The sequence below is a fragment of the Lithobates pipiens genome, unplaced genomic scaffold, assembly GCF_037356315.1.
Source record: "Lithobates pipiens isolate NorthernLeopardFrog02 unplaced genomic scaffold, aLitPip1_a1.2 Scaffold_25, whole genome shotgun sequence".
In the NCBI taxonomy this organism is placed as follows: domain Eukaryota; kingdom Metazoa; phylum Chordata; class Amphibia; order Anura; family Ranidae; genus Lithobates; species Lithobates pipiens.
In genome coordinates, this window is record NW_027507787.1 from 100773613 (window position 1) to 100798070 (window position 24458).

At 41.4% G+C, this 24458-nt stretch overlaps 1 protein-coding gene across 1 annotated transcript; it reads right to left on the bottom strand.

Moving 5' to 3' along the window:
- Positions 1 to 3235: 3235 nt before the first annotated feature.
- Positions 3236 to 23466, bottom strand: LOC143930452 (neuropeptide Y receptor type 4-2-like). The gene is made up of 2 exons (XM_077454772.1): positions 23250 to 23466; positions 3236 to 5539 (listed from the first exon to the last, which is right to left on the bottom strand). The coding sequence occupies exon 2, from the start codon at positions 5536 to 5538 to the stop codon at positions 4441 to 4443; it is 1098 nt and encodes a 365-aa protein (XP_077310898.1). The 5' UTR covers position 5539; positions 23250 to 23466; the 3' UTR covers positions 3236 to 4440.
- Positions 23467 to 24458: the final 992 nt, after the last annotated feature.

Genomic DNA, 24458 nt, shown 5'->3' on the forward strand with positions numbered 1-24458 from the left:
GCCAGGTTAAATAAAATTATTCAGAAACTTGTCCACCCCAGCCAGCCAGTATTTATACCTGGAAGGTACTAGTATAAATATAAGATGTGCATATCTGAATTTACAGATCTCAACGGATGGGGAAGGATCAAGGCACATCTTGTTTTTGGATGCCGCCAAGGCCTTCAATAGCCTTGAATGGCAATATCTGTGGAGAGTCTTGGCAGGGGTTCCAATTTGGCCCTATTTTTATTAATTGAATAAAAATGCTATATAAAATGCCAGAAGCAAAATTGAGAGTGACTAGTGAATACTCAGAGAAATTTTGATTGCTGAGGGGTACAAGACAGGGGTGCCTTTTCTCGTCCCTTCTCTTTGCCCTCGCAATCGAACCTTTGGAAATAGCCCTTAGATCTTCCCCTGAGATAGGAGGATTCATAAGGGGGTAACGGAAGAAAAAGTGGCATTATATGCGGATGACCTTTTACTATTCTTAGGAGACACACAGACTTCCCTGTCGGGGGTAATGGAAATCATCACACACTTTAGTCAATTTTCTGGACTTATTATAAATGGGAAAAGTCTGCACTGCTACCCGTGGACCACTGGAAAGCCCCCTGCCTGAAGAGTTTGCCCAGAATCAGATAGCGGATAAAATTAAATATCTTGGAATAAATATCACAAGAGACTAAACAATATATCATAAATAATATTGCCCGCTCCTAGTTACATTTAAGGGAAAATAAAAATATGGAACCGACTTCCATTATCTGTACCAGGACAATGTAATTTAATCAAAATGCCATGGATGCCACAGCTTATGTATGTATTACATAATTCTCCAGTGTGGGTATACAAAAAGTGGTTCCAAAAGATAGATGTTATTTTTAGAGAATTGGTTTGGAGAGGCGGACTGACAAGAATTTGTCTGCGTACTCTACAATTACAAAGACAGGAAGGTGCTTAGGTGCTTCCACACCCTCAGAGCTACTTTTTGGCGGGACAATTACAGTATATGGGAGGGATTAATTGGTTGGAAGGGGAATATGTAGGGAGGGAAATGTTGCTACAAAACACTGCGCATGCGTCAATGGTGGAAGTCATGGAGGCAGATTCTTTCACTTCTAGGCTCCCTACATTAAGTTTGATGGTGAGAGTATGGGACACAGTGAAGATATTGTTGGGGTATAGTGGATTTACAGAGTATGCCCCCCTATGGGACAACAGAAACCTGGGAGATATCCAGAAGATGGGCACAATTAAGGAATGGGAAAGATGTGGACTAAATTTCATTAACCAGCTATATAAAGACAGTAAGACAGTACTCTGAAATCCTTTCAGCGATTAAGAGAACAATATGCTATACCAAAAGTATTTTTTTTTAAGTATCTACAAATTAGACATGCCCTGGGAGAACAGTTTAGGGAAAGGACACTTGAATGGAGCAAGATTGCATTGCTCCAGAAAGTAATTAATGCAGCAAACTTAAAAGGCCTAATCTGAAGCTTATACCCGCATATTTTTTAAGGGGAGCCTGAAAGGGATAGAAGTCCCATCGAGTAGGAGGAGGATGTAGGTACTATAACTGTTTCACAGTGGGGTAGAATTCTGGAATTGGGTTCGTTGGTCTCACGCTCCCCCTCCTAGAGGATGTCTCATTTGTTCTTGTTATACAGAGCTTACTATACCCCCCAAAGGCTTTTTTTGTTGGGCCAGGTGTGGGAAAGAAGGTGATTTAATCCATATGTTTTGGAGATGCCAAAGTTATTTCAGTACTGGAAAGAGGTATCTGGAATCATAGGTCAGGTATTTGGAGGACCCCTAGACTGGGATGTAAGGCTATGTGTACTGGATCTTGTTGAGGGGGAGGAAAATCCTGGCCGCGCCCAGATTGCAATTCTTAGACGTTTATTCCAGGCAAGGAAATTGATAGCACAGAGATGGCAATCGGTCCTACCACCATCTAGTGGAGAGTGGAAGAGCAGCATGAATGAGTCGATATGGAAGGAAAAATCGGTTTATGTCAGGAAAAATAGTATAAAGAAATATGAAGAGATTTAGAAACCCTGGTGGGATGCAAAGTGATACCCCCTTAGAGTAATGTGCAAGATAAAATGATCTGTGTAAAGAAAGAAGGATTAGGAGGGTAGAGGATATGGCAGGGACAGAGGTATCAATATATTAAAAAAAGGTGGCGAATAAGGATGTGACTTACTGAAATGAGAGAGATGTGTGATTGAGAGTGCATGGTGTGAAGTAGGGAGGAAGAGGTGATTGAGAGTGATCAACAGGATTGAAAGGTTGGAGAGGGGAGGTCGCAGGCACAGAGGAATTGAATGGAGGATCTAAAGGAGGGAGTTAAGCCCATTAATATCCAAGAAGTTAACTACGAATACATTTTTATTCTATTTTTATATCTGTATATTTAAAATGGTGAGGGAGAGAGGGCAATAGACATTTGTATGTTAAAGATAAGTAATGAAAATGTTTAATAAAGATTACAAAGTAAAAAAAAAAAAAAAAAAGTTCTGCATGCAATGTCTCTTCCGCAATAAAACACACTTTCCTCCCTGATCACAGTAATCCTCAGCTTGTAAACTGGGCCAATCCTGTGTGCCAGAATTCATGCACAGGAGTGACATCATCGTGTCCCAGCCAATGAAGATGGTCGTAACCCAGTACACAGGAGAAGATGCCAACACTGACTAAGGAGTGTTGGGAAGGTGAGTATTACTCCCTTTAATTCTGTTTTAACAAACGTTGTTCAAAAGTACTTTAAAATTTAGTTTGTGCTTAACATTTGATTTTGTTATGAATTAAATTTCCCTGAACGATAACCACATTCACATTCAAATTCATGAATTCAAGAAAAAAATGTTTTTACTCTGTTCCTTTGAATTTTCTCATCACTGGGGTCAAAAACAAATGTTGACTTGACCTCACTAACCAAAGAGAATCAAAAAAAAAGTCAAAGAAATTAAAAATGTCAAACAAAAATCCACTAGTGTGCATGGCCAGCTTAAGCTACATACTTATAGCCAGTGAGAAAGTTCTCAGGAGGAGGAGGTGTAGGGAAAACTCTGTTCAGAAATCACCAACTGTTTTTAGAATCTAAGGTTATTGAAGGTGTTGCCTTCTTCTTGTAAATTATATACAGTATTGTCTTTGTAAAAAAGGCAATAGTCTCACTCTCACATATTTAAAAAAGCAAACCACACTAGTTAAAACTATCATATGAACACAGTAATCAAAACTGTTAGGTAGCAATTACACATGAAAGTGCAACCTATTTTTAATATGAATATCAAACATATACATACCGTAGATTATAATAAAATAACATTTAAATAGATACTGTACAAGTGCTCACATAATTCTATATATCTTTACTGTGACAGGTATGTTACCCTAAAATAGGCTTTCCTGTTTAAGGTACAACTACACTTTTGGTAGAAAATCCAATTACCTCCATAAACTCTAACTTCATTCTTTTCTCCATTACTATCTAACTTAGAACCCCATCCTGGTGCATATTTACTTCTTTGTGCATTCCCATCCATGGTGTTTATATGGTTAGTCAATCAACTTTTCCCCCACAAATATGAATGGAACTCTAAACCTACAGTAGTGACACCACAAGCACAGCACAAGTCGAAGTTACTTCATAGGCCAAATGTGTAGCTGAACTTTAAAAGGAAAGCTCTGTGGACCAAAATGGATGGATGTAATATTCTCATAGTCTCCTAATGAACACCTGTAATACACTCTTCCTACTCTTGACTGTGCAGTTACAACAGTGGTTGTAGACCAGAGACATGATCTGTGTTATAATGAGTTAATACCAGATCTAAGCTTAGTATGATATGCAAAGATACCTGATTTTGCTAGGAGCTGCTGGAAAGTGGACCTGCTCTTATTACCCTCATAGTTTTCAAAAGCTGATGAGGAATTACCAGTAGAAATATCATGAACAAACTGAAAATGCAGAAGAATCGGTGAAATGACTTTAACTCTCCTGAATATATGCATGCATTTGTCTGGTCCTTGGCAAATTATATAGTTCATAAATTATGACTGTCAGGATTTGAAAACTGGGTGAATTTCTGCAGATCTGCAAGTAGAAACATAAGTAGCCTGTTTCCTGATTCAGTTACTATTAATCATTAGGCACTTCCATCAGTCTTGGTGTGCTAAAAATCCGATAAGTTAGTCACCCTATTGAGTTCTGTTTCATAAATTTAAAGCAATTCCCAGGATTTATGTACATAAACAATTGATATTAAAAGTCACAACATGCTTTTGGTATTGTCATATGCGTGAGCAATAGCACTTCAATTGTTACAGGTCCACCAAGTTCATACCTAATGTATAGGTACATGTAATGTATATATCATGATGCTATATGCCTTTTGTATCTGTGTACTTTTCTTGCAGTGAATTTTATGGCTCACATGCTGCCTTTCAACACATATCTTCTCCATGATCTGAACTTGGTGAACCAGGCAAAGCTGAACCAGACTTGATGGCGAGAGGATGCTTTTCTGGTTCTTCCTGGGTTTTAGGCCTCTTCTGTGTCCGCCCTGCACACCTCTCAACCAATAACTTTACTTCTTGCTTCACATTACTATTAAGGAGGCCATAGATGACAGGATTGATGCAAGTTGTTATCATGGCTAACAAATGACACAAAGAGAAGATAAGATTGTGGTAGCACACGGAAATCAGTTCATGGTCCCATTCCACAATGATATTAAAAATCTGAAGTGGCAAATAGCAAATGGCAAATGCTCCAATCATGGAGCCTAACATAACGTTGATTCTTCTCATGTGGCTATAGCTCCTTCCTAACAGACCTTCCCTATGGTGTAAATACACAGATATCCGGAAGTAGCAACATAGTATAAAGCAAAGTGGAACGACGTATTGCAAGAGCAAAATTGTCACAGTGTATGCTCTCCTCTCCTGAACAGAGGTCCATTTCTCCAAGCAAACAGACTTGTCTGCAAGTGAGTCGAAAACATTTGAAATATTTTTGTGAATGCCATCTGTCAAATCTACAGCATTGATCAATGGCACAGCCAGAAGAGAAGCCATAACCCAAACAAGTAATATACCTATATAAGCTTGGAGGACACTAGGTTTCCACCCAGTTGGGTGTAGGATAAGTTGATGTCTTTCCAAAGCAATGAGGGCTAGGATCATGACTGATACTGTAACAGATGCACACATGACAAAATTGGTGATCTTGCATAAGCACCGACCAAACATCCAGTAATCCATGATGGTGTAGACAACTGTGAAGGGTAAGCAGAAGATTCCTACTAGGATGTCAGAGAAGGCTAGATTGGCAATAAGAATGTTAGTCACATTGCCCTTCTCTTTTCTTCGAAAGAGTACATATATCAAGGAGCTATTCCCCAGCAAGCCCAGGACTATCATCAAGCTGTAAGATGTTCCCAGAAAGGGTGTAATATCAGGTACATGTCGACATTTATTCATTATAAGTTTCTGGAAATGGAGGGCTGTAGAAAACTTGTCAGTGAGGAGTGTGTGGTTCATCCTGTGTAAAAAAAAATAAAAAAGAAAACATACATTATATTCAAATCTGTGGTAAAAAATTCTCTCCAATTAGCACCCAATTCTGCCCTACACTGATATTTCTGTTTTAGGTTTTGAAATGGTGTGATGAACCATATGCTGGTATATTTTATTTTTGAAAGACAGTAAAGCTGGCCATAAAAGTTCTATTTGTTAAAAAAAAAAAAAAAAAAAAATTCTCATAAATGTATTTTTTTTTAATCAGACAGTGGGCTTATTAAGTAAGTTATTGAGTAAAAAAAAAAAAGAATTCCCCCATCCACACAAGCGAGGTGACTGTAGGAATCCTCCCTGCTGTGCTATTGTATTCTGACAGTGAGGACTCCTCTGCTGTCAAAATATACTGATCAGTGCTGCAGTAAAAACGAATTTCTGTTCCCGAAGAGTCATTAATTAGATTGACTCCTCTCAAATGGGAACAGCCATAAATGGATCAAGATGTGATTGGTCTCTGCTGGACTAGCCACATGTTGTTCCTATGGCCATCTTAAGTAATCATTTTCCTGCAATAGTTTGTTTATCCACCTACTCCACAAAACCATACGGGTAAAGTCATTCTCATGAACATAAGCCAAAAAAAGTGTCTGATTCCTTGTTCAGCAATCTGTATAATGTAAAATTAATTAATTGAGAGTACAGGAAATATTTACAGAAAAAAAAGACAACAACAGTAAAATAAATTAAATTAAAAATGAAAGATAGTTAGCAAAGTTTGCCTGGATTTTACTTCCTGTGCAAATCCAATCTACTTCAGAGTGTTGATACACTGACCAGTAACTGGCTCTAATGAATGACTCTCAGCATTCATGCACAATTTTGATGGAGATGAGAGCTCCTAGCTGTCAATAGCAGCAGATATTTTGTGGACCCTCTAGTGCCACTGAGCCAAATCCCACCCAATCAATTGACCTGAGGGGTGTTTTATGATATTCTAGCGGACCAACTCTCCAGGCCAGATTTTCTAAATACATCAATATTTCCAGATGACTATGTTTTTATAAGACAACCAATGCAGTATATTGTACAAAATGGAATTGTGGTTTGATAGAAATCCAACATGATATAAACCAGATGCACACTTCGCCTCAGGGATGTGACCAATCCACCTTCTTTACATTATAACATAGGTATGGTTGGTATCAAACTGATTATTTTCTTACACATTTGGTTAGACACTTGCTATGAATGTAGCTTTCTATCAGGATTTATGAAATATGAATATATTTAGGTTTTGGCAGTTAAAGAAAATGCCATACCAGGATCTGTATTGCTTCAAACCATTTCTGGATTGTTAACCACTATTTAGAAGAGCTATTAGTAGGCTCTGACTTAATGGAGGTTTATGGTGCCAGATTTTGAACAGAATATCTTATAGTCTGTTGTGGGCTCTGCTATAAATTTCATGACATACATGACAGGCCACTTCATGACAAAGCTTATTAGAAGTCTTTTGATGATTTGCAGACTCTGCTCAATACTGTTTTTGACTCCAACTTAATCTGCTTGCATCAACCTGATCAGACTTATGCTGGTAGTTTTAATAGGAGGATAGGATGAGATGTGCCTTATAGCTTTGCCTTTCCTCACACCCAAGACCTAAATCTAATTGTCGCTGACTTGTAATTTGTGGAGAAATGAGAGTGGCACAGTGCTTACCATGACTTCTCTATTATCTCCACTCTCTATCAATTTGGGGTTATCAGACCACATCATCAACAGAGTCTGCTCTAGCCTGATTTGAAGATCACAAGCAATAATGAGTAAAACAGAATTCAGCCTGGACTTGACATTCTCAGCCTCCTATGTGAACAGGTTCCCTCTCCCTATTTATTAAATAGGTAAAGCAGTATCTGTTACATGGGTACATAGTTAGGTTGAAAAAAGACAGGGGGGACTGTTAGGCAGGGTGATCTCTGCCTAAGAGTTTAAGTACAATCCCAACCTGGCCATCAGAGTGAAAGGGGGAGTGTCTTGTTTCCCCAAAAAAGAAGGGTTTATTTTTGCTCCAACTAACCTCAATGCTAGGAATTATTATTTTGTCCACTTACACCAGTGCTGGGGGGTTGTTATTGCCACCACTGACACCAGTGCTGGGGGGGGGGGTTACTATTATTGCCACTAACTAACATTGGATTTTATTTTATTCCCACACTACAAGCTCTACACTGTGAAGCAATAACCATTTTATGGGCCAATTCCAGCCAAGTGTTCAGCAGGTAGCAAGCTACATGCACTGCATTTTCTTTCTGTTTCCTTTAAAGCATCTCTAACTATTTTAAAATATTGAAAACAATGCAGGATTTGGAGACCCTGAACTCCTGCATATTAGCTAAGTATGCTTTCTGCCTAAAGTCTCACCTGAGCATGCATGATGTTTAATTTCATGATCATTACTGAAAATTTTGATGCATGAAGATATAAAAAAAAAATCTGCCCTGCATGTCAAATATGTAAGTATGCCATTGGCCAATGTGGCATACACAGTTTTAGCTAATATTAGGGGTTGAGTTACTAAAACCTTGAGGGACAATTTAAATCTATGAATTGCACAAACATGAATTACAGTGCATTGCAGCAAAAATTTTGTGGCAGATCCAATTTTCAAGACTTGGTGCATTGGCAGCCCATTATTTTTTATAGGCTCTCTTAATGCGATGTACACTAATGTGTGACATAATCAGTGCACGTGCATGAATGCACTTTACAAATGTAAATAGGACCTTAGGGAAGCATTGGGTCTAAACAAACATATACTTTCCTATACTAGGCAAAGAAACAGGTACTTTGCAATAGTATCAGGCATGTCATCACGTGTACCAACACAGACCTATACAAGTTTATTCCTCCTCTCTTGATTAGCCAGATAACGGCTTTGGACATCTAAAAAAAAGAAGATCTATACTAACCCCTGCTGACACTACACATGCTCACCTCCCAGCTGCTGACATCATGTAAGGTACCTCATGGAGGGGGGGTTGCATAGCGAGAAAACACCAAGCAACAATACGGGAATCACACTGTCAATCCACATGGCACGCCCTTGCTATCACAATGCATTTCGGAGGTACGGGTTCTCCTTTTTCAAGTCTATCTAGCAAGCTGGTGTGGATTCTTAAATAGCCTGACCTCCTACCAGAGCTTCAGTTTCCATTTAAAGGTTTTTCTATTGACAATATATACCACTAGGGCCATATATATTTGGACACAAGCATAATTTGATTATTTTTTTTTATTATTATTTACCAAAACATATTCAAGCTATATAGTTATATAATGCATATGGGCTGAAAGTGCACACTCAAATTTAATGTGAGGGAATGTACATCCAAATTGGAGGAAGGGTTTAGAAATGACAGCTCTTAAGAATAACCCCAGCAACATTAGGAGTGGCCAAATCAACAGTTTGGTACATTCTGAGAAAAGAAGAAGAACGCACTGGTGAGCTCAGCAACATAAAAAGGCCTGGACATCCACAAAAGACAACAGTGGTGGATGATGGCAGGATCCTCCCTATGGTAAAGAAAAACCTATTCACAATAACCTAACAATAGAAGATAGGTTGTATATAGATCCTATAGAAAATGTATGGAGCGAGCTGAAACTTTGAGCGACAGCCAAGAAAACTTAAGGATTTAGAGAAGATGTGTAAAGAAGAGTGGACCAAAATCCTTGGTGAGATGTGTGCAAACCTGGTAGCCAACTACAAAAAACATCTTACCTCTGTGCTTGTCAACAAGGGTTTCTCCACCAAGTACTGAGTCATGTTTTTTTCTTTTTTTTTACTCACTGAACTGCTACTCAATTTTTAACATTTGCATCCTGTGTTTTTTTTATTCTGGATTTTGGTTGATATTCTGTCTCTATCATTTAAAATACACCTAATAAATATTATAGAACCTTAATTTCTTTGTAAATGGGAAAACCTACAAAATCTGCAGGGGATCAAATAATTTTTCCCACTGTATAAAAAATGTTTTCAAGTGCTAACATAACCTATACGATATTTTATCATAGTAATCAGGACAATTTCAGTCTGTTCAGAGCAGTATCTTCATAAATATAAATATTATTCCTCACTTTTTTTTTTTGGTAATATTCTACACGAAAAAAACTGGATACTAGATAAAAAAATATAATGATTATAAACAACCCAATTACAACGTAGCAGTATTCAGAGACAGAAGAATATCTAAAACTGTCAAAATATTGCTTTTAACCCCACATAAAATAGTTTACAACTTCTCAACAGAAACTAGCTAAACCTCTCTGGGCAAGTACTTCTTCACAATGTACTTATGTATTGTCCTACATTTACATCCTACACCAAACCCCACCCCAATTTTTTCCCCATTTGGTATATACTAAATATTTTTAATATTAAATATTATTTATTATCCAGAACAAAGTTTATAATACTCATATTTTGCTTGTTTTAATTATCTGCCCAGAGAGGTTTAGCTAGCTTCTGCTGAGAAGCTGTAAACTAACTAAATGTAGGGTTAAGGTTATGGATTTAATTTCAATGTTAGGGAAAGGGTTAAGGGTTAGTGGGTTAATTAGCATTAGTTTACCAGTTAAAGTTGCAATGCCAACATAATGTATGTGATCTCGCCTCGGCAAGATATCCTCTAATGAGAATGAGATACTGGATCAGACTTTACTGAAGTTTGTTAAGCCATGTGCAGCAAAAGATTTTCAACGTGCATAAGCAGTTGTGGCTGAATTTATAAGAAGGTTGAAATGTGTGTAGTTAGTCCAGCAATCGGCCCAGGCTGAGGAAAGGGGTTAAACTTATTCAGCTCAAATCCTGGGATTTGGGGTTTTGGCAAGTCCACCTGTTACATAAAGAGGGAGACCACTAAGACCGGAGGCAAGAGTCAGAGTAAAATACTTAGTGCCAAGGGTATGGCGACACACCTATGAGTGGTAGGATGGTGCTGAAAATACTGGGAGTCATGGACAGCATCCAAATCATGGGCAATGTCTACGTGGACTCTCAACCCATGGTATTCCTGGGCCACTACCTATTTTAGCTAGGTTTAGGAACAGGGCATTATTCATGTTGTATTGCCATGATGCCTTTCTACAGTAAAGTTATATTAACCATTGTAAACCTGGTCTGAAGTTATTCAAAGGAGTGCATTCTGGTTCTGTCATATTCCAAAGAACCTGGATCTGGAATTGCACTTCGGGGTATGAAGTAACACGTCTATAAAGGGTTAACTCAGCAAAACAAGAAAGGGAAGTGTAGTCAATATGGGTAACCAAGTGAAGGAACAAGCTACAGTAACCGGTCATTAAGCGTAGTACCTGCTAAGGGTGTAAGGGGTCGATGTTCTGGCTCCCTCCCTAGCAGTCTGTCTCCCACGGTAAGGGGCAGGACTAGCATTATGGAGATCTATGGCTTAGTCGCATGGTATAAGAAAGACAGACTTAAGAGAGAGCACACATGAGGTCCATGTTAGGTGCCCAGTAGGACCCCATTCTGTTACTGGGACTGAGGTACGCTGGACTGATAATTGAGTCAACACAGGCGCAATACATCCCTCCTAAAGCAGTGGCGGTTAATGGTATATTTTTTGGGGGGGCAGCAAACAGTGCACCCACAGCCCCACCCGGGACAGTCGGGTCACCCATAAACCCTCCCTGGGTTACCAGCCTGGCACCTACCCCATCTATGATGCGAGCAGCGGCGGCAGCTTCCCCTGTGTCTCCTCCTCGGCATCACGCCATGCATCTCGTCCCTCCTCCTAAGTCAATTGGAGCACTTCTCCTTTTGGCCAATTGGGAAATGGGTCACGACCCACTTCCTGTTTGGCCAGGAGGGGAATCAGGAAGACAATAGTGAATATTCATTCGCTATTGTCACACATCTAGGTGGGCTCAGGGCACAGTGCTCTGTGCCTGAGCCCACCTTTTTTTTAAGCCTATTAAAGCCTCTGGCACTAATCACGAGCTTCAAAAAAAAAAAACCCTGATTCTAAATCATGCATCTAGCACACGAATGTAGATTGGGGGCCAGACGCATGGATGGGGGGGGCAGCGCTCATGCACTCTGCATTATTGGCCACCACTGCATACACGTACAGTGTATATTGACATCGAACAAAGCCACTTTTCACAGGAACTCTGCATTTTCTTACTGCACACAGTGAAGGCTCATCTCTAAGTCGGGAATTGCTTTAATGTTAGATTCTTCCCATGATGTCAGCCGTAAATATTCTAGAACCAATTAAAGGTTTGCTAAGTGTAGTATTTCCTATATATTCATTGACGTAATTATAAAGAGCAGCAATGGAATTTTGACTGTATTTACTCATTGTGACAGACCCAAACCAGGACATGGGATTTTGGAGGGGACTAGGGGCTAACCTTCTACCCATTGATTATGGCCCATGGAGGAGACTTGGGATTCTGTCAGCTTCTCTTGGTCAGAGCATGGAAAAGAGCTCAGTTTAGCCTCTGATCTCATGGAGAGAGCAGATCATTCTCTAATGATGGACATGCTGAGAGCAAGGCTTGAATTAATTCTCTGAATAAAGACAATAAAGCTTCCCTTATGGAGTGGATGGAAATGTGTAATATTAATCTTGGACAGGTTAATAGTCAGAGGAAATATGGTGGTCCTCCTGCTGACTGGATTGGAGAAGTTCCTCCACTTGGACATAAATATTTATCAACAATCTCACTTTAAGAAATCTATGAAGATAAATGAATTCCACTTTTTTAGACTGCTGAAGCATTGTATGAGTTTTGTCTAATGATGACTTTTCTAGTAGACTTGTTGCCAAGCTCTCAGGGATGGGTTCCCTGACTAATCAAGACTTGCCAAGGCCCTAGCTGTTGATTAGCTCGCTGTTACATAAATCACTGTTTAATTAGGTAATTGTTAGCTGCTAGCTGTTCATTTTGCCGCGTACACATGCAGCGGACTATCCGGCGGACTTAGTCTGGCGGACTTCCCGCCGGACTGTCCACCGGACTTTCCGAACGGGCTACTTGCCCACACACGGCACTTTTTGAGCGGACTAATACGGCGTACTAAGTCCGCCGGACTATCCGCCGCACTTTTGAAATTAACAGACTCGCCCACACACGTGGAGGAAAGTCCGCTCATTTTGAGCGCGTCTCCAGGTAGCCAGGGCCAGCGAAGAAGGCGTCGCTGGCCCAGCCACCTGGTATGGATTTAAAGGGGAATCCCTACGCCGAAAAATCGGCGTGGGGGTCCCCCCCTAGGTCCACATCAGACCCTTATCTGAGCACGCTACCCGGTCGGCCAGGAAAGGTGGTGGGGACGAGCGAGCTCCCCCCTCCTGAGCCGTACCAGGCCCCCCACCCCAAAGCACCTTGTCCCCATGTTGATGAGGACAAGGGCCTCTTCCCGACAACCCTGGCCATTGGTTGTCGGGGTCTGCGGGCGAGGGGCTTATAGGAATCCGGGTGCCCCCTTTAATAAGGGGGCCCCGGATACCGGCCCCTCCCTATGTGAATCAGTATGGGGTACAATGTACCCCTACCCATTCACCTGTGAAAAAAGTAAAAAAACAACACACAAGGGTTAAAATAGTTTATTGCACAGCTCCGGGGGTCTTCTGTCCATCTTCGGGGGTCTTCGATGGACTCCTCCGCTATCTTCTGCTAGCTCTTTTGCTAGCGGAGGAGCCTGGCTTTCTTCTTCGCCGCCGCCGCCCTCTTCTTCTGACTTCGGGGGTCTTGTCCCCCTCTTTGGTTCTTCTTGCCGGGCTTCTGTCGCCGCTGTCGCCGTCTTCTGTTCTTCTCTTCAGATGTTGCCTCGTCATATCCTCTGCTCACAATGGCAGGGACGCAGCGCACGGCGACTTATATAGGGACATAATCGGCTGATGTCCCCGCCTATTATGATGTCACAGTCCCAGAGCATGCTGGGACTGTGACATCATAATAGGCGGGGACATCATCCGGCGATGTCCCTATATAAGTTGCCACACGCTGTGTCCCTTCCATTGTGAGCGGAGGATGCGACAAGACAACATCTGAAGAGAAGAACAGAAGATGGCGACAGCGGCGACAGAAGACCGGGCCACCGCCTGTAAAAGAGCTAGAAGAAGGCGCGGTGGCCCAGCAAGAAGAACCTAAGAGGGAGACAAGACCCCCGAAGAGGGGGACAAGACCCCCAAAGTCAGAAGAAGAGGGCGGCGAAGAAGAAAGCCGGGCTCCTCCCCTAGCAAAAGAGCTAGCAGAAGATAGCGGAGGAGTCCGGCGAGAAGACCCCTGAAGACGGACAGAAGACCCCCGGAGCTGTGCAATAAACTATTTTAACCCTTGTGTGTTGTGTTTTTTTACTTTTTTTCCACAGGTGAATGGGTAGGGGTACATTGTACCCCATACTCATTCCCATAGGGTGGGGGGCCGGTATCCGATAAGCCCCCCGCCCGCAGACCCCGACAACCAACGGCCAGGGTTGTCGGGAAGAGGCCCTTGTCCTCATCAACATGGGGACAAGGAGCTTTGGGGAGGGCACGCAGCCTGGTACGGCTCAGGAGGGGGGGCGCTCGCTCGTCCCCACCCCCTTTCCTGGCCGGTCGGGTAGCATGCTCGGATAAGGGTCTGATGTGGACCTAGGGGGACCCCACGCCGGTTTTTCCCCTTTAAGTCCATACCAGGTGAAAAGTCCGCTCATTTTGAGCGCGTCTCCAGGTAGCCGGGGCCAGTGAAGGAGGCGTCGCTGGCCCCGGCTACCTGGAGACGCGCTCAAAATGAGCGGACTTTTCTCCGGGCGGGAAAAGTTCGTTCATTTCAAAAGTACGGCGGACTGGCAAACACACGGCCGGATTGTCCGCCGAAATGCGAGTCCGGCGGTAAGATTGGAGTGCAAAACTACTTTCTAAGTCCACCGTACTTTTGGGTAAAAAAAAAGTCTGCCGGAGGCTACACACGGGTGGATTGTCCGGCCGACTTGAGTTTGCCGGACTTTTCCACCAGATTGTTTGATCGTGTGTACGCGGCATTAGATGTACTGTTAGATGTACTGATGATATTACTATTTAAAAGGTTGGAATTGTTTAGGATAACGTGATCAAGCTCTTATTTGATTTTGTGTGGTATAAGTTGTGTGTGAATTTACAATAAAGCGAGTTCCAGTTTGCACCTAAGCTAATGTCATCTAGTTCTTAGGTGCAATTCTCAGCTATAATACCTGGTTCCTGGTTCCAGAGTGGAGGAAGCTGTATCTTGGGAGAGGCACTAAGGTGAGGTGCCAGGTGATCCATCACATTCAGGCTGTCATTTATTCAAACCAGGAATTACCATTGGGGTATTCCATTTCTGAATGGTGGTCATAAAGTAAAGGCACTGATTTTGGAAGTTACAAACTATAGTCTATAAAGAAGTGTACTGAGAAACAGTCCAAATTACCAACCTGGGAAAGCAGATGGGTATATTGTCAGTGGACTGTAAGTTAAAGAAAACACTCATCTTTAATCACATGCTCTCGTGTATGAGCAGCTTTAGAAAAATAACATTTGGCATTTGTTCTAACTCAGTGTCTAATATACTGCACATTTGCCTGTACAATAAAAGACTTTCTCCAATAAGGCCACATTATCTCTACTATCAGCATGCCAGTGATAGCCCTAATTGATTGTTGACATTGTAATCTGTTCACTCTAATTACATTATTCCTTATCGTCATCCCAAACATGTTCCCAAGCGTAGCCGATGTCCAGTACACGCTAATAGATTAAAATTGCAGCAGTTACCTATAAAAACACAATGCTGACTCACTTCCTAATCTGCCTTTCTCCACAAGTGGTTAGTTTTCTAATATTACAGCAACCAGGAATTGCTGGCAAATAATAATAAATGTGAGTAAATATTGCAGAATTTACATACAGTATAGTTACATAGTTGGTAAGGTTGAATGAAGACACTGGTCCATCCAGTTGAACCTGAACGTGTATGTTTATGTCACTACCATTTTCCATATCCTTTGCAGATTGTGTTCACAAAGAAACACATCTACAAGTTGTTTTAATTTTTCCAAACTCCACACTGATGTTGCTGTGGAAAGTAGTTCTACATCCTTACTGCACTAACAATAAAGAATCCTGTACACAGTTTAAGTTTGAACCACTTCTCATCCATTTTCATTGTGTGACCATGTGTGTTCTTTAGAAACATTATGGTAAATAGTTGTTTGTCCATTTAAACATTGATATATTGTGATCATATCTGCTCTCAAGTACCTCTTCTTCAGGGAGAATGCATTTTTGTTGTTCCTTATAACTTAGGTCCTCCAACCCCCTTATTATCTGTGTTGCCTTTCTCTAGACTTTCTCAAGATCAAGGATATACTATCTCAGGATTGGTGACCATAACTGGTTGGCATACTAAAGATAAGTCCAAAAAAAAAAAAAAAAACAATCAACAAAATATATATATTTTCCTATTTTTACACAACAGCATAGTCTATGTAAAACGAAAAATATATTTAAATGGCAATTAACACACTTTATCCACATGTGACCAGTGGAATTGCATTATTGTGCTTAAGCCACAGCAGACATAGGGGGAAGGATAGGGTCTCTTGTAAGAACCCTGAATTTTACATTCATTGTATATAGCTGGTTGCTAAAGAGTGGGTCGAGAAGCTGGCCTATGTTTCCTTAACAACCAATGAGTCAACAGCTGTCAGCGGGCTTCCCCGCTGACAGCTGAATGTAACAAAAAAATAGCCTGCTAAAAAGAATTCACAAAAAAAAAACGCCAACATTTTAAAAAAAAATGGCTTAAGGCCCCCCTTAAAATCTATACCAGTCCCTTATCCAAACATTCAGCCCAGTAGGTCAGGAAAGGGAGGGGATGACCGAGCCCCCCCCCTCCTGGACCATAACTGGCCACATGCCCTAAATATGGGGGGTGGGAGCCCTGCGCCCCCAACCCAAATCACCTTGCCCCCATGTTGATGAGGACAAGGGCCTCTTCCCGTCAACCCTGGTTGGTGGCTGTCGGGGTCTGTGGGCAGGGGGCTTATTGGAATCTGGAAGCCCCGTTTAACAAGGGGACCCCCTTTACATCATACCCCTACCTATTATCCAAAAAACTGTGAAATGTAAAAAAAACAAGCCGGTTTTTGACAAGTCCTTTATTAAAAAAATAGCTTTGAACGGTCTTCTCCCTGAGCTGTCTTCTCCCAGTGCCGTCTCTCCCAGTGCCGTCTTCTCCCGCCGCTGTCTTCTCCCCTAGCAGTCTTCTCCCGTCGTCGCCTGCTCCCGGAACTGTCTTCTCCCGCGCCGCTGTCTTCTTCTTCACCGCCGCTGTCTTCTTCCTCGTTGCTGGTTACCCTCTAAAAACAAAAAAGGGTGCTCTTGTCCTGAGGCTGTCTTCCTCCATTGTGATGCCCCCCGCTGTCTGACATCTCCTATATAGCCATGGGGCATGGCCATCTGATGACATTACCAGAGAGCCCACCGATTATGATGTCACAAGTGTTGGGCTCTTCAGGTGACGTCATTGGATGACCCCTCCCCATTTTGGGGGGCCCATACATTTTTTTTACATTCAGCAGAGAAGTCCGCTGACAGCTGATGGCTCATCGGTTGTTAAGGACGCATCGGCCGGCTTCCAGCCTGCTCCTTAGCATCCAGCTATATATAAAAGTATATAAAAAAAAACTCAAAATCTCAAAAGTAAATCGTGGCAAAATTGCGGTAAAATGCAGTACTTGCGTTTTGGGTGCGGGTCCATTGAAGTCTATTACATGCAAAAGTCCCCGACCCTTCCCAAAAACACAAAGGTACAAAAATGCATTGATGAGAACATATTTCTGCAAAAAGTATCAAAAAACACATTAGTGTGAACCAAGCCTAAAGAGCTGCTGGATGTTCAGGTCCTCCTGCTGCATATCAAATACTAAAACAAGTTACAAGAGTGAATGGCCCTGCCAGGACAAACTAGTCAGATGAGAATAGAGCAATCCTACTGATAGCAATGAAACAACCACATCAGTAAATATCTTTGAAAGATGAATACAAGGTAATGCAATTAATACCGGGCGGCCATAAATAGTGCAAATTTCTTTCCTGCAAACACCGGTTGCAGGAAAGAAATTTGCACGATTCCCCCATCAACACAGACAGTGCCGACGGGAATCCCTCCTGCCGAGTAATTGTCTGCTTCCAGCAGCGGTGCAGGGGCAAGCGGTGGAAGACACCCCGCTGGGAGAAGACATTGATTGTTGCTAATGGCTACAGCTGCCGCAGCAATAGTTACATTAACACCGGTTGCAGGAAAGAAATTTGCACGATTCCCCCATCAACACAGACAGTGCCGACGGGAATCCCTCCTGCCGAGTAATTGTCTGCTTCCAGCAGCGGTGCAGGGGCAAGCAGTGGAAGACACCCCGCTGGGAGAAGACATTGATTGTTGCTAATGGCTACAGCTGCCGCAGCAATAGTCACCAGTGAATCTGGCAGGCTGGTTGTACCCAAGTTGATTGATCAATCAACTTGGTATATTCGGCCTGCTCACACATGGTTCGAATCTCAGGCCCGTTACTGCTGAACTGCTGCAGAATCTGTCTTACACTGCAGTAAATTGTCTTTTAATGTTATATCTTTTCTGTAAATATGTTTCTTGCAACATTTTGCTTAGCCTTTTATTAGATCAATATTTTAAAATAGATAAGCCAATTCTATCATCATAAACAAAATAGTTTTTGCCTCTTGAAGTTGCTTCTATAGTTTAAATTCTGTTTCACCCCTGCCTGACATGTCAGTGTGTATGCCAGTGGCGGCCTGTCCATAAGGGGCACAGGGGCGCCGCCCCCCTAATCCATGAGCCTGGCCCCTAATCTACCTGCAGGATGCTGGATGCAAGGATTTTATTTATTTATTTTTTTGAAGCGCATGAATAGAGCCTGAGGCTCTAATTGGCTTCAAAAAAGGGTATTGCTTTATGGACTTGCCTTCAGCATAATGTATGCACATCATATGAGATATTAGCAAAGGTCTGTATAGGAACCATGTTTAAGTTGTTTTTCAAGAATTGTACTATTATCAGCAACCACCTCAGTAAAGAATATTGTTTGTTTAGTTCCTTTGCCTTGTCTGAAGAGAAGGCATGCACAGTGTATGAAAAGAACAGGGCTTGCAACACAACAAAGTGAGTGAGTGCTATCCAGAAGAAGCTAATGGGTTGTTGCTAAGGACCACAGTGTTTGGGTCAAAGCAGACAGTCAGCCAGGAGAAGGGTGGCATAGCAAAGATGGCAATCCTCCTTGCTCCTTAACGAGGAAGTAAACCCTGATGGGTTTTACTTCCTCTTTTTTCCCCTGCAAAGTAAAAGTATAATGGGCTAGTATGCATTGCATACTAGCCCATTATGTTGCACTTACCTGCAAACAAAGCCCGCAATGTCCCCACTTGTTGTGGAGAATTTTATTGATGTATGTTGCCAGATGCCCCCCAGTGTAAATTTTGCTGCAATACACTTATGTGAGGGTATTCGCACATACAGACATTGGGGGAAGACCATTGGATGTGGAAACCTTCCCTTGGACACGGCGGATCTGTTTGCTCTTTTAAGGTTGTTTGTTGTTTTTTGCCTCACCAAGTAACTGGCCACTCCATGGTGACCGCATTTAAACTCCTAAGTATGCGGATCGGTGTATTTGGGAATCATAGTATAACTATACACAATTATGGCCCACTGGGCCATAGTTTGGTATGGCTCGCATCACTAGTAGCAGTGGGAATGTGCACACGGTTGTTTTCAAAGCCATGTGCTTGCCACCGTCTGCACACGTCACTACTGTATTTCTGTTTCAATATATGCATGTGTGTCATTGGTTCTTTTGAATGAATACAAGTGTCTGATTGGCTGATTCTGAAGTCAGCAGCCTCTTTTGTTATCGATGTGTTTAGTATAAATAAAAGACATTTGGCTATTTTGCTCAGGATTTTACCAACAACGGTTTGTATTACTTGGAGAGAAAGAAGAGTGCCCTTTCCTGGCATTATATAAGAGGGCTTTTTGTGCTTTTAAGCGCAAAGAAATTATATGCTTATAGGGAGAAGCTTAGATTTTCCCGAACGTGCTGTCCCTGCTGGCGGCTGCATTCATCTTCACTCCCCTTCCTTCTGGGGCGGGGAATCAGTGACTGGCCGGAGTTATGTGAAGTTACTCTCACAGATGCGTGCCGGAGCTGCCACGGTCACGGCACGTGCCCTTTAGAAACAGCATGATCTTGCCTTTTCTTCAGTACGCATGCGCCAATGATGTCAGCGCAAGTGTATATCGTAAATATCTCCTAAGCCGTGGTTTAGGAGATATTTCCAGTACCTACAGGTAAGCCTGATTATAGGCTTACCTGTAGGTAAAGTGCTGTAGCTAGGTTTGCAACCAATTTAACACAGTGTCCTATCACCAGTGGGAAGAAATCACAGGTTTCTGTGCATCCCCAAGAAGGCTCAGGCTGTGTGGCTCCTGTGGCATAAGAGTATGCCAGTCATGGCTACACCAGCACCAAATGAGACTTGCAAAAGCAGGCGCTATAACCCTCACATGCATAATGCAGCAGCCAACCAGGAAGGTCAGTATTGCCCATTTTAAATGAAAGAATGTTCTTTCCTCTCCCTGTTGTACTGTGGTCATCATATAAAGGGGCAGTTGACCAGAAATCGGGAACTTCCCCTGCCATACATAGAGCAGATGAAGAGGAGAGGGCAGTGGGGCGTCATTCTGCAGTGGTCAGAATTGAAGTATAGTAATAGCGAGTATTTTTGATATGCATTTAGAACTCATTTCTTTTGTTCAGGGATACATGCCATAATTTTATAGTAATGTATTTTAGCTTTCCTTCTAGCTAATATTAAAATACAGATATTCTAACAAATACTACTACTTCATGCTGACTGCATGAAGCAGCAAGAGCAACAAGCAAGATAGGAAAGGTTCGCACTGCATCATTGGAGCATAGCTTCCACCTGGCTACTACTTGGTTACACCTACTGATATTTAATATAATGAAGAACTCTAAATGGATAAAGAAGGGCTCATTCACATAAGATTCAATTCTATACATCTTGTTTAATTTTACAAGACAGACAAGCTGCATGTGGAAACAGTGTGGTTTCTGCAAACAGTAATTTATTCTATCAAGTCAATACATAAAGCTACCCATTGATTTGACAGTAGAGAGCAGAGAAGAACCAGCTTATCTGAGAGGAAAAATAAAAATCAGAGCTAGCTTTTTTACATATCCAATCATTTGTTTTGCTCAATAGAGACCAGCTGTGAGCGTCTGAGAGAACTCAGTTCAATCTAAGCAAATATGTTTGGATTGGGCAACTGTAATCTCATGTGTAATTGCTATTTGTAATTGTGTTTGAATGCCTTTGTGTTTTTTTGTTCCAACAAATGTACAATTTTTAAAGAAAAGGAAAGTTGTTCTTTAACCCTTTACTAACCCTTGGTCAACCCTATTCATTTTTAATCCCTTTTCCTTCTTACTTTAGCTAGGTTTTCCTTTGTTAAATCATATGTAAACTTGTTTTATTTCATCTAGTTTTCTTGTGCTAAAAATGCACAAAAGGTTTTTAAAAATTTAAAAATATTTTTATATATTTGTATATAACTTACCATTCTTTATGGCAGAAACATATTTTTAGTGCCTTTGCAAAAGTGAAAAATTTCCGAAATAAAAGTTGTAATTTTGATGAGTTACAAACACCATGGTTCTCAGAGGGAAAAAAATAAGTGATCATAATGTTAATGAAAATTTGCTTTATTTTACCAAGTTCTTTATGATTAAATTAAATTGGCCTAATTATGTTGTGACACCAAAAGGTGGCTAAACCAAGGCTGGTGGACCGTGGCTGTAATGCTGCACACACACGAGCGGATTTTCAGTCGGAAAAATCTTGGATGGTTTTTCCAACGGAATTCCACTAAAGCTTGGCTTGCATACACACGTTCACACAAAAGTTCTCTGAAATTTCGACTGTCAAGAACGCGGTGACGTACAACACTACAACGAGCCGAGAAAATGAAGTTCAATGCTTCCGAGCATGCGTCAAATTGTTTCCGAGCATGCATAGAAATTTTGCGTGTCAGAATTGGTACAGGCGATCGGAATTTCCGATCTGAACTTTTTCCAACCGAAAAATTGAGAACCCGCCCTCGATCTTTTGCTGGCTGGAATTCCGCCAGCAAAAGACAGATGGAGCATACACACGGTTGTATTTTCTGACCAAAAGCTCTAATTGGACTTTTGCTGGAATTTCTGATCGTGTGTACGCAGCATTACCATATTTCCTATACTGCATTGGTCTGGCTAATGAATTTGAAAGAAGAATGTTAAGAGTCGGGGGGAAGGAGGATTTCCTTTTGCGCCAGAGGACCTTGTTGCTTCCTAACAGTATACTGATATTATTTTCCCCAAAAAAATCCATTTGTTTTAGTGACATTAGTAATTAAGTTCAGGTTACAGGTAAACGCTGATCCTAAAGGGAACGCGTGAGAATAAAAGTATAGGGCAAAATAATTCAATTTGCACAATTATTGTTAATTTACTGTACACTTTTTGTAAAGCAGGCCAAGGAATGCTCTGAGACGCAGATTTTCTGCCTGTTTTTTAAAGCTGATTGTTCTCCAGAATAGCTCAGCAGAATTTGGATCTTCCAGCTATTGTTTTATGTTCATGGGTAGCTTTAGATTACATATACAGGCTCTCCTCACTTAACGAGCAGGTTCCATTCCAACAACCAGGTCGTTAAACGAATTGGTCTTTAAACAAGGATCCACAAATAATCAATATTTTAAGCATTCTTAACCATTGTATTGTATTGTGAAAAAAAGGTCTAAAACACAAAACTCCAGCTTAATAACGTTGTTTTAATTTGCATAAGTACAGAACACAAACAGAAATTCTGTACTGTACTGTACAATACAATGATGTACATCGCCTTATTCGGGTGGGGAGAGCTGGTCGTAAATGTCTGAGTGGTCGTTAAACAGGTAAGCATCTGTATATAAAAACACGTGTATTATACTGCCTATGTACGACCTACAAAATTCTGTAAACCTGTAACAAAATATAAGGGAAGGCACCTTATGGATACCCTCAGTATATTATGGTTTGTTCTATTTATCTGTCTTTCTCTGTGGCTTGAAACCAGCAATATGTTACAATAGGATATTTTTTTTCATTTAAAAACATCATTTTATAATAATTTTGTAATAACATGGTCCGAAAAATTGCAACATTTCATCCCATGTTTTAAAATGAACACTTTCAAGATTACAAATTCTACATTCTATAAACAACAACATGTTTAGAAATCTGTTCAATATCATATTATTCAATGAGCTTGTGATGTCTTTTCTGTCTAATAATATTGTTGTTTTTTTTTTACATTAAAGTTTATTTGCATGTTAAGATACATAGCAACATGGGCATAAATCCAAAGACATATAAACAATGCCGAAGGGCAAAAAGTCAGAAAATAACAAAATACAATCTAACATTGTCTTTCATAACAAAGGTGGTCGATAATTATAGTCGAAGCAAATTCTAGTACAAGCCTAATTTCTTAGCCTTTGGGATGTAAATCGGTGCCTACCACCTCTATTTTAGGATATCCCATTTGATCCATTCTAATAATATTGTTTACATGGAAAAGAAAAATTGTTACCTTGTAGCTGTTGAAAGATTCAGTGGACAGCAGACCAGGGAATGTTCTGACTCTGAGATTGCGAGCTCTCTGATTGTGTGTATTTGTTTGTACAGTACATGTGGGCGTAGAGATAGTCAATCCGACATCCCCATTACTTATCTTCTATTCATATTACCAGAGCTCTCTCTGTTGGTGGAGAAAACACTTGTCTATATTATAGTAACCGTCTCTATATATGTACAGTATATTTAGATCTGTGTTGAGACATTTAAAGCACAGGTTGATCCTCCTGCGTTGCCATGTTGCTAGATGACCTTAGCGTGGGTGGCTAGCCTTTCCCTACCTGGATTTCTGAACTCAGCAGGTGAATGGACAGTATTGATCTATATAGGACAATGTATAGAATTGACAAACCAAAGTACAGGTCTTCCAAAGTTAAAGTGTAACTAAGGCATAAAGAATATACAGTGTATAATATATATATATATATATATATATATATATATACACGTACATACACACACACAGTAACTCACAAAGGTGAGTACACCCCTCACATTTTTGTAAATACGTCATTTTTTCATGTGACAACATGTGCCATAGTGGTCATTTCTTCCATGTACTATAGTGATCCTTCCTGCCTACCATGTGCCATAGTGGTCCTTCCTTCCTGCCTTCCATGTGCCAGGGATCCCTCCTTCCTGCCTTCCATGTGCCATGGTCTTCCAGCCTTCCATCTGCCACAATCTTCCTGCCTTCCATGCCCCATAGGGATCCTTCTTTCTTGCCTTCAATGTACCATAATGCTCCTTCCTGCCTTCCATGTGCCATAATCTTCCTGCCTTAGGCATCTCCACATGGTGAAAGGACGGCCGCGCAGAAGGAGGCTGCGTCCGCATGGAAGGTAAACACTGAGGGCAGCTGGAAGCCCAGGAGAGAGAAGAACTTCACAACCTCCTTGACACCCGAAGTGGCGCTCAGAAGCATCCTCGGAGTCCTAAAGCCTAGACTCCGTCTCTTCTGACTTCCTCTCTACTCCTGCATCAGCAGTCAGTGAGGCCTGGAGGACAAGGATGTGCGGGAGGCGCAAGCTGTCAGGGAGCTGCTGGAAGGAGCAGCAGAGCACCCCCCGGATTAAGAAGGTACTGGGCATCATACACTGACACAGACCTACCTGCAGATACAGACTAGGATAGGGAGGCAGAGGAGAAACTGTGGGTAGGGACA

Excerpts from the sequence above, each read along its gene's own strand:
- LOC143930452 (XM_077454772.1), bottom strand. The coding sequence starts at position 5,538 with ATGAACCACACACTCCTCACTGACAAGTTTTCTACAGCCCTCCATTTC.